At 35.8% G+C, this 11,227-nt stretch overlaps 1 protein-coding gene across 1 annotated transcript in view; it reads left to right on the forward strand.

Moving 5' to 3' along the window:
- DCN (decorin) overlaps positions 1-10,513 on the forward strand; it is a 34,066-nt gene extending 23,553 nt beyond the window's left edge. Inside the window, exons 3-7 of the mRNA XM_035903525.1 lie at positions 2,839-3,052; positions 3,241-3,354; positions 4,563-4,656; positions 9,153-9,291; positions 10,319-10,513. Coding sequence (XP_035759418.1) covers positions 2,839-3,052; positions 3,241-3,354; positions 4,563-4,656; positions 9,153-9,291; positions 10,319-10,513 — 756 coding nt within the window. The remainder of the gene's footprint in view (positions 1-2,838; positions 3,053-3,240; positions 3,355-4,562; positions 4,657-9,152; positions 9,292-10,318) is intronic.
- Positions 10,514-11,227: the final 714 nt, after the last annotated feature.

Raw genomic sequence — 11,227 nt, forward strand, 5'->3', positions numbered from 1 at the left:
TAACTTTTGTTACATGCAAACCATACGGGGCACATTCTGAGGAAAGTAAACAGCATTGCTCCAAGGCTAATAACTTAGTTCTTTAAGTCATGCATATAATAGAGTTATTGTGAAGTGGGAAAGGAACCCAGGGGTATGGCTTGCCAGGTGCTATGCTGGTGTGTTATCCTCATCATTTGCGGTTTCTCTGGGAGGCAGTAAAACTTCTCTTGCAAATTCTGATGTGTGGGTTTATTTTTTCTTCTTTACAGCTGCACAACACTGTGGAAAAATGATGCAGGTTAAAAAAGGTGGGAGCAGGGACTTGCAGAGTGGGGTGTAAGTGGGAAATGATATTCTGGTACAAAAAAAGTTGAAAACTACAGGCATGTGATACCTTCCCACCTTATACCACCATGCATCATTCCCACTGTGAAATCAGTATTTTTAAACATACCTTTGATAGATACCATCATTTCTAAGTGAGAGACTTTCTGAATGTTTGAATAAAACAACAGTTCTGTGTGTTTATCCACAATAACATGATCATATCCAGGAGAAAGCATTGGCAAACCAGAGCAAACTAATCCTAGATACCTCGATAATTTCTGGTTTTGGTCAGGACTATCAGTTCTTTTCTGAAGAGCTGTAACAATCCTCTTAACATCAACTACTCAGAGAGTATTTACATTGCAGTGACTAGCTGAACGTATACCCATCTATTTCCAGCAAGAAATATTTCACATCGGATCATTAGCTGTGATAATCATAGCCCAAACATTTTTTATCTAAAAAGCAACAAAGTTAAAACAAATCAAATAAAAAAGAAAAAAGATAAGGCAGAATTTTAGCTCATATAATTGACCAAGCAGGATGCAGGATAAAAAGTTCAAGTGCTGAGAAGATGAGTCTAAAATCATTGAATGTTGACTTAGAGATCTATGGAAGAGAAGTTCATGGTAAAAATACGAAAGAAAAATAATGTAATTTGCAGTAGCACATTTTGTTATTCAGTTATTACGATAAAACTATGAAAGAGGCTCATCTGCGCATCTCAAGCTGTACCCCTCATAAAAACTGGATTGTTTCCCATGTCCTAACATTGCGCAGGTAGCTGTATTTCACTATGGGCAGAATCTATATCTGTATCACAATTCTGGCGGTGATGACTCTGGCAGGCAGACACGACCCTGTGTGTACCCCGTGTGTTCTCATGGCAGTTCTAGCTCAGGCTTGAATAAAAGACAGTTGGGGCCATGGCTCTCACTGACCAATATATTTATTTTGGGAGAGGCTTATTGTTAGGGAAATACTCTGCTGAACTGTGAGTGACCTTTTCTACCTCCTCTTGCAAATGCGTTATTGCTAGCTAGCATACAGAATTAAAACCAGATATGCTTGGCTTTACGTGCACTCAGTGAAACCATGTACAGAACACACTGTTTTGCTCAGGATGATCTGAAAGAGGAGTCCATTAGGGAAAAAACACACATCAAGTACCATTTTAAACTATCTTCTCACTTCTCTTTCAGTTTTCATGATGGAGGGTGGTGTCACAGATGCTGATACATTTCTTGGCACTGTTTTAATACTTACTGATATGGAAAGAGTTGAATGCTCAATTTTTCTCCAAGAAATAGACTAAAGTGTAATTCTGAAGATGTTAAAATGGTATTAAAATGCACTGAATGTTAACTATAGTATATGCAATATAAAAATTTGTGGCTTAGCAGTAATTGTTGTATTCTGTTTCTGAAAATAGCATAATGGAGTTATTGAACAAAGATGCTCCATAGGTATTCTCCAGTAATAAATATGAGTAGATGTTATATCGATATTTATGCAACCCATTCCTCCTAATTCACTGCACACATATGTAGCACTGCAAGTCTGATAGGTAGATAGCAAACAGATGGAATGATAAATTCATTCTGATATTCTATTCATTTCATATCTGAAATCCTTTCCATTAGCTGTATTACTGTTCTGACAGTAATGGGACTTTCTTCTCCCTTTTTATGTCATGCTTGGTTAACCAGTAAGTGAGTTAGCAGTAACGTAAAATTTCACAGGTATATGGAGACCACCTATTACAGGTAACAGCTTTCATAGAGGCCTCTCTTCCCTGACTGTATAGAGAGCTAACTTGCTTAGAGATACTGTGGGTCTACATATTACAACTGTTGTGAGAAGTAGATTAGGGACCTACATAGGAGGCAAAATGAATGTGGTGCCTGATCCCTAACTGCAGGATGATGCTTCAAAGTGCTCCCCTTCCATACCAAGTTAGGCTTACCAAAAAACCAGCTTATATCTCTGCAAAAATGAGGTTATTATCAGACAAAAATCTATTAAGCGCAGTCTATAGGACTAATGGGAAAGGGGTGATGCTATGTATATTTTTAACACGCTGAGGCTGTGCCTTCACTGTACTGAGTCATAGAATGTTCTGTTCAGGAAAAGCTGGTTAGAATGGTTGTGTGATGATGGTATCATCAGAATAAACATAATCAGAAAAAAAAGCAAATAAAACTGATAATGTTAGTTTTATGTGAATGTCTGTTTTTCACAGCTTTTAAGTAGAAGGGTTGTAGTTATTCTTGCGTATAAATTGTGGATGTTAACAGAAGTTGCATATACCTCAGCAATGAAATAACACTTGTATTATGTAGGCCTTGTTTATCTTTCACTATTTCAGAAGTTCTTAATCTATTTGTTTTAGTACTGCATTGTATTTTCTTCAGCCCGCTACATTGGCCATGAAAAGACACTAGAAAAGAACAATAATTTTTAAATGTTTTATTGTTAAAATAATTTCCCCTGTGATCATCTGAGATCTCCTTCATTATTACTCCACAGGCATTGATCCTTGTTAACAACAAAATCAGCAAAATAAGCCCGTTAGCTTTCGCACCTCTGAAGAAACTGGAAAGACTTTACCTGTCCAAGAACAACCTGAAGGAACTCCCAGAAAACATGCCGAAGTCTCTTCAGGAGATACGGGCTCATGAGAATGATATCTCCAAGTTGAGGAAATCTGTCTTTAATGGACTGAATCAAGTGATTGTCTTAGGTAGGAGCATGAGAAATTATAAAAAAATCAACTCAGTGTTTTTTCAAGATGTTGTTTTTAGTTCACTCAGTGATTTTATGTAGAAAGCCAAGAAATGCTCCAATATATTGTACCTCCAAATTAGCTTTGACCTGAAGGATATAAGTACCTACACTGCAGCACAGCTCATGACCATGTTTTGTTGGCAGAACTAGGCACCAATCCAATCAAGAGTTCAGGCATTGAAAACGGAGCTTTTCAGGGGATGAAGAGGCTCTCCTACATCCGTATCGCGGACACCAACATTACTAGCATCCCAAAAGGTAAGAAATTAAATTAGTATTTCAGAGATTTGCATAGGTATAACATAGAGACTTCTAGTCAGCTGGGAAAAAAATTAGTATGGAAGACTTTTGAGTCAGTCCTTAGAGTATCCATCACATGACTACTTCATTTTTTGGTCAGTTGACTTTTATTGGTTTGGATTTTTTTTTTTTCTTTTATGACAAGCTCCACAAGAGGTGCACTGTCAAAAACAAGCCATTTAATGTAATTTTGCTTTTCTTGTCTCATAGCTGAAATATAAAGTGAAAGAATGTTTTCATCCTCCAACCCTGGTTGGTGAGCCTGATCAACATTACACAGATGTAAACTCATGTAGAATTAACTCAAGTTCTACAAGCATAAAGGCAGTCCTCCACAAGTCTGTGGGCTTGAAACCAAAAATATTATTCCTATACAAAACAGAAACACTTGCTATTTTTAAAATTACTTCATTACAAATTGCTACAAAATAAGAACAACTTCAACATAACCTATTAAAAACAAAACAAAACAAACAGAATGGTTCCAATCCAGAGAAAATTATATTCAATGTATTCATACTTCAGCCAGCAGATTGTTTTGAAATAGCTGAAGACATTTTGAAAGTTAATGCTAGTTGTTATTTCTTTCTTCCCACATTTCCTGTTTTGGATGTTCCTTTGAGGGACCTCAGATAGTTAAAATTTTTGGTCCCAATTTTTTTGTCCTGATAAAAAGAATTTGCAAACTAGTATGTTCCTGACCTAAAATAGCTTTAAAATTATTTTACCTCATTTTTATAATCTCATTTTCTGCTGGTGTTATTTGTTAAATACCTAGGTGCCAAAGGTTTGTAGATTTATGTATGTGGATAGTCTGGCTAAAATGAAGGCTGTTTCTCTTATGCTATTGTCTATGTCTCGTTTACATAATCATGAAGGCTAGAATTCATACCTGGGAAGAATTTAATTTAGCTATTTTTTAAGAATTAATTCCTCTATGATAACCTTAGGTGCTTGGTCTTATTTCATGCCAAATAAATTGTTACTAGCTGTTTTCAGTTCCCTGATTGTGAAAATTCCTTGATTAATTCAGTCAATTGTTCTTGGCCATGTTCAGTAAAAACCTTTTTATTACCATAAAGACCCTCAGTATAACACAAGTCCTTTTAAAAAAAAGATAACAATCCAGTTTTATTAAAAGTAATTTACGTTTTTCTCTCTTTCAGGCCTCCCCCCATCCCTTACTGAACTTCACCTTGATGGCAACAAAATCAGCAGAATTGATGCTGAAGGCCTATCTGGACTCACCAACTTGGCGAAGTAAGAATGAATTTCTTGTTTTTGTATAAAATATTAGTTGAAATTGTAACCATCACACACACACACAATTAGAAATCATTACTCTGGGCTTCATGAGTATTATGATCATTGAAGCAGTACATAACTTAACAGGAAAAACTTGTGTACTGAAGGGAACAAACCACTTTTTTTTTCCTAATGACACTTTCCAGCTGTTTTCAATTATGAGTGATGTATGCCCAGGACAACTGTTTCTTTGAGTAAAAAAAAAAAAAAGTAAAGAGAGAAATTAGATTTTTTAATTATTTCATGCTTCTTTCATTGTATTTCCAATTTTGGTTTATGCAGTTTTCTTGGGACACTGCATTGCTCATATAATTTGCCCTGGAAACTGAGGAAAGAAACACATGGGAACCAAAACTGCTTACACCAATGTTTCCTTTGTGTCTCAAGAAAGGCAAGTCTGCAAAGAGTGCAGGAACATGACAAAAAAGTAATAATACAATATAAATGAAAAAGTGTTATTTTTTCAGAGTGATAGTACCTTGCTAATTTGTGAATATGTTGTGGAATGAGTTTCTCTAACTGTAGGAAAATGTAAGGAGAATTCCCAAAGAGCAGTTACAGAGATACAGAATTATTTGTGAATTAGATAACATGCTAAAATAGTAAAGTGGACCTTTAGTACAAAATAGTACAAGCTACTTTAATACTATGATACTTTAAAACTTTGTATGAAAATAGAAATGTAATTGATTTAAAAGACCGTTAATCAGATTACTGGATCTAATTCCTGGATCTTCATCTTAATCATTCTGCTTTTCATAATGAAGACAGAAAGCAGAAATCAAAGAAAGATTACTGAGCAACAGGAGTTAAGTTCACCACTGTTTATAGTAGCTTGGACAGCAATTTAATGCAATGAAATATATAGTAATCTAGCATGTGTTTCAAATCTGGCAATTCCAAGTGACAAAGCTTAGAACCTCTTTCTAGAGCTTGTAAAATAAGACATTTCAATGCATGTTTGATATTCATATTTGATCACAGATTCATCTCTGCTCAAAAAAATCTGCCCCTGGATTTTAATGAAAAAATAAATATACCATAATTATAGGTTCGGGACTATGAAGCAGTTATCGTTTATGATAGAGGCTTCATATAAAATGTAACATCCTCCAGAGCAATTATAAAGAAACTTCCAAAACCAAAACAAGATCATAACTACTCAGATTGAGAGTAATTTACTTTACTCGAGGAGGGAGGTGTGGGGTGTGTCAGCTGCCCTGCAGATGACAGAGTTTTACTGCTTTTTCACATTTGCACTTGGAAAACACTACAGGCAACATCACCTGGACAATACTGTTGGAAGTCCTTCTTAAGGCATAAAGTTTTATGCAGCAAGTGCTGATGGACTACTAAAAATATCTAACCTTGGCCAGCTTCTGTTGTGGCTGTACTGTATGGAGAAACAAGATACTCTGTTGATCGTGGTGTGGAAATGTGGAGCTGCTCAGAGTAGGCACCAAGTTTTAAACTGCTCTCTGGCCTGTGCTTAAGCAGGCAACCCAAGCATAGTCAGAAATCCTCTTTTGCAAAGTTGAAAAGTAAGGCAAAGTACAGATCGGAAAAAAAGGATCGCACTGGACATAACAGAGCAGACAGACGAAGAAGGGAGGGAACTATAGAAAAGCTCCAGGACAGCATATGGGACAAATCTAAGGGGCAGCAGAAACAAGCTACTGAACACCAGCTTTAATTTACACACCTAAGTCTTCAGGAACATCATCAGCACAGGGTCAGACCACTCTCTTTCTGGATCATGTCAACTCATGCTCAACAGTCTAATAGCCTCCCTAAAGCACAGTTAGACCTTGAGAAACAGGTCATTTTTCTGACTGTGTTAAAGTGTTTTGAACTGTAAAATGTTCCACGCAGCAGCTTGGTGTGGATCTACTGCTCATTCTCTTTTGAATTATTGAGTTCTAGCAGACTGCCAATATTTGGCCTTTTTGTTTGTTTGTTTTCCTTGTAAAATTACTCTTAAGTCTTTCAAAAGCCTTCACATAGACCTGCAGTTGAAAAAAAAAAAAATCTCATGAATGTAAAACGAACAAAGACTTCGCTGGTTATATGCAGGAATGAGCTCCACAGGAGGATATACATATTAGACAACTAATGTTACTAATGTCTATATCCTATTAAAGTTTACTGAGAAGATCTAGCTTCGTACAGTGGAAGTTGCATCAAGCCCAGAATAATGATGATGTTGAGCAGCATGAAGTTTGTTTAAAAAAAGTGGAAATGGGCCAGCAGGGGTGTTGGAAATGAAAGAAGGTGAAAAAATATTTGAGATTTTCTTTAATTTTTAGATATGTTTTTGATGATGCTCTTCAATGATTTAGAACACTGTGATTAGATCAGCTAAAACACTGGAAGAATGTTACCTATTCACTAATATAAAATGAAGTAATATGTGGATATATTAAGCAAGAGCGATTTTTCAAATTCTTCCTTTTTTTTTTTTTTTCCCATGGGAAAAAGAAAAGAGATGAAGACCGTATTCTTTCCTAACAGTCTTAATCACCCTGTATTTTACACACTAATATTGACTTCTTTCATTTGTAAACATAGCCCCGAGTGGCTGAGAGTTTGTTTGTAACACATTTAGATGAGATGTAATTACATATAATTTCACTGCTTGTGGGAGTTAGATCCACTTTTCTACAGACTCCTCCAATTTTATTTTTTCCCTAAAAGACTTTCCCTAAAAGACTTTCACTGCATGAGCTAATGCAGAGTTGGACCTCGTCCATCCCTGTGGTGTGTAAAGGGGTTACTTTTGCTTCAACAGACCAGTATGAAAGTCAGACCAACATTTTTTTCATGCTGGTCTTCCTAGGTGTGACACATCTGCTTGTAGACCTGAATATGTAGCGAGCACATATTTAGATATGTGTCAACCAAGAACTTACAACCTTCTGCCAAAACATTTTTGTTTTGTTTTGTTTTGTTTCTTCTAATCATTTCAAAGACATTCACTATGAGCACACATCACTGAAGTCCTTTGTAGACATTGTGTAGGTCTTCAGACCAAATTGCTTTTTAGGAACAAATCCTCCAAGCTTCCCTAAATCTTGAAGTACTCTATTCAAAAGGAATTTTGTTCTAATAACTTTTAAATGAAACTTGTTCCTGTCCAAATTCTAGCAAAGATATGGGATACTGTGAACTGATTTCTGAGTGAAATAAATCCCTGTTGATGTCAGTGGGAGATGGCATTAAGCTCTCCTCTCTCTTTTAATAGTTTGACAACATTGCAATATTTAAATTATAATGGTGCAACTATTCGTATTATACATAATACTAGTTAACAAAATCTTTATGTGGCTGTTTCTTTTTGAAAGAAAAGTCATAAAATGTGCTTCCATTCCTGGAGAGCATTATTTCTGGAAACATCTCTGCCATAAAGATCAAACAAGAATTTTTAGTTCTGTGATTTTATAATAGGTCCAGATTCTGACTTTTGAAGCTGGCACAAGCCACAAAGAATTACAGGTAGTAGATTACTGTGAATAAGGCTTTCTTTAAAAAGTACTCATCCATAGAAAATTCTTTTATTACAAGGATTCTGATTACCTATATTAAATTCTTTAATTGATTCAGTTATTAATAAATGTCAGAGCATTTTCTCCTCAAAATTAAAAAAAGTGCTTGAAGAAAAACAATAAAGCAAACTAGATAAAGGAGGTTTAGTCTTCATAGAAATAATTTCTCAAAGGACAACGCTCCTAATGATAACTCCTGAAGAATCACCACTGAATTCCTTACTGCAACACAGCACATTGTAACTTATGAGAATCTCTTGAAAAAATTCGGTAGATTGGTGATCGCAAAGCAAAATAGTATTAACACAGAAATACATAGATAGGACCAGATTTTCCAAATCAGACATAAATTGTGCTAGTACACCCATATTGTGGATGTATAATGCAGGAAGGATGATTTTGTGATGAAAGCTCTGGACTGGACTGGAACCTAGGAAAAATGCGTACGTCCCTCAGCTCTTGTTTCCAGTCTGTAACATGGCTCTAACTACGCAAGTATCTTAGAAGGATATGGTTAAGATTTAAACTTAACAGTTCTGGTGACTGTGGGTTATGTAGTTCCCCAAAGAAAGTTACAACCGGTGCTCCTAAAGTCATGCAAGAAACTTACTCAGCTTTTAAAGAAAGACTGGTGCCTATGGAGGTACACAGTATGTATTCACAATGAGACTGGTCATATAGCTCATGAAAGTATGCAGTACCATGGGCACAAATTGAATGATATCATGATAATTATGATAGTTCACATCAGATGTCAAACTTTTAAATATGTTTAACTAATCTAGTTCTCTGTACCTCATGCATAATTCTGAAAATTAGCCTGGTCTGATCTACAACAGTAGTGTAGAGGAGTAATCAACCCAAGAAAGATGGTTATATGGGCAAGTCTAACATATTTGTTTTTTTCAGACTGGGTCTCAGCTTCAACAGTATTTCTTCAGTTGAAAATGGCTCTCTTAACAATGTACCTCATCTGAGAGAGCTCCATTTGAACAACAATGAACTTGTCAGAGTACCTGGTGGGCTGGGTGACCACAAATATATCCAGGTAAAGCTTATCATACTGCCTCAGATAGCAATAGTTGAAAGATTCTGAATTGTGTTTGTGTGGTTATTTAGTCTTGAAAAGAAACATATACAGTATTTGTGCAAAAGGTAGTTTGATGCAAGTTGCGTAAACTGTTGAATAGGCATGGAAAAGTTGCATTTTTTATCTCTGTGTGCCTGAGGAGATGCAACAAAGATGGGATTATTTGTGTACTTTGATTTCCTTTTTACTCAAAAAATGCTTTCAAAGAACATTTCTTCTATTGATTTTTTATTTTTTTTTTGCATTCTACTCAGTGACATTTTGCAACCTTTCCCAAGAACTTTCCCTTTGGTATCTCACAAAGCTGTTCCTTCAGGAGGACAAAGAGGTGCAATATGCATTTCACATCAGCAGTATTTCTGAGGTCTGTGTGGCTGGATAGCTAGAAATATGGCCTCTTGAAACCAATTAAAATCTGTCTTCACTTGGTCTAAGGTTTTACAGGAAAGAAAGCTCCCAGAGAATGAAGACTCCCAAATGTAAATCACCACTTGCATGTAGATTGGGAGAATTCATCAGAACTGGTAACTCTGGAGCAAAGTAATATTCATCAGCTATTTTATATCATCATTGGTGATGATTACTTTGTCTCTGAGTCCTGCACAGTTGCACTCATGAGAGTGAAAGCATTGGAGCTGGAGAGACACCAATTAGCATCAAATACATTCTTTATATACAGCACATGCTTCTGAACCACAGCACTGTATTAATAATGTCCCATCTTTGACTCCTGTTTTGGTTACAGTATGAGCAAATGATAGTAATGTTATTAGATTGCCTTGCACAGTTTCTGCTTTTTCTGTAGAAATTATTTCTAATTGAGTGTACTCTAGGTATTTCAAAAGGTAAGCAGGATCAAGCATTTGTTTGGAAAAAGGGATATATTGTTACTCTGTATAACATTGCATAATATTTGACATCAAATTATTTATCTTATTTGCCATGGTAGCTCTATGTCTCACTTCTGTACTTCTGTGCTTTCCAGGTGGTCTATCTTCATAACAACAAAATTGCTTCAGTTGGTATCAACGACTTTTGCCCTCTTGGCTACAACACCAAAAAGGCTAGCTATTCCGGTGTGAGTCTCTTCAGCAACCCTGTGCAGTACTGGGAAATCCAGCCCTCTGCTTTCCGATGTATCCATGAACGTTCTGCAGTACAGATTGGAAATTACAAATAGATGTCTAAAGACGGGGTTCGGTTGTGTTTCAGCTAAAGTACTTGTTGTAATAGGCCTGTTCAAAAAATCGTTGCTAATAATGCCAAATACCAGAAACTTCATTTTAAAGTGGAGATGATCCATTGATGTAGAATAAATGAATCATTACAGATGTACAAGGTCAAGCATACCATCAAAAAGAATTGCCAACTGTGCTTTAAACTGACTTATTTCAGCCTTCTTTTCCAGCATGCTTTCTGTGGTAATTTTCAGTTTGCTGAATGCTACAGGTTTTCAGATTCCACTGTATATGAGATTCGGAGTAAATATTTGTCAAGCTATGATATTAAAAAAAAAAAGGATAGTGATTGAGGTTATTTTTATAGCCACAAAAAAAAAAAAGTAGAGGGAAAAAAGACTCTCAAATCATCTTGAGACTTGAGAAGATGAGAGTTACCTCCTTTAAATTTATTTCAAGCCCTGGAGGTTTAAAAATATCCACTATAACACTAAACTAATTCTGAATGTATCTATTTAGCAGAGGCAAATAAAGTTGTTGCTAATGTCATTATTTTTGGGGAAAAAAAATCTTATTGTACACATAGTTCTTTAAAGTTTGCCATTCTTCTAGAGCAATGCTATTCAGGATTAGCCTAACATAATCTTATTGAACAAAATAATGAGTAGTCTGCAGTACAAAACCTGTAACCTATGTCTGGAGCTCAGTGACTGAAT

Source organism: Egretta garzetta, unplaced genomic scaffold, assembly GCF_000687185.1.
Source record: "Egretta garzetta isolate BGI_Z169 unplaced genomic scaffold, ASM68718v1 scaffold371, whole genome shotgun sequence".
NCBI classification, from domain to species: domain Eukaryota; kingdom Metazoa; phylum Chordata; class Aves; order Pelecaniformes; family Ardeidae; genus Egretta; species Egretta garzetta.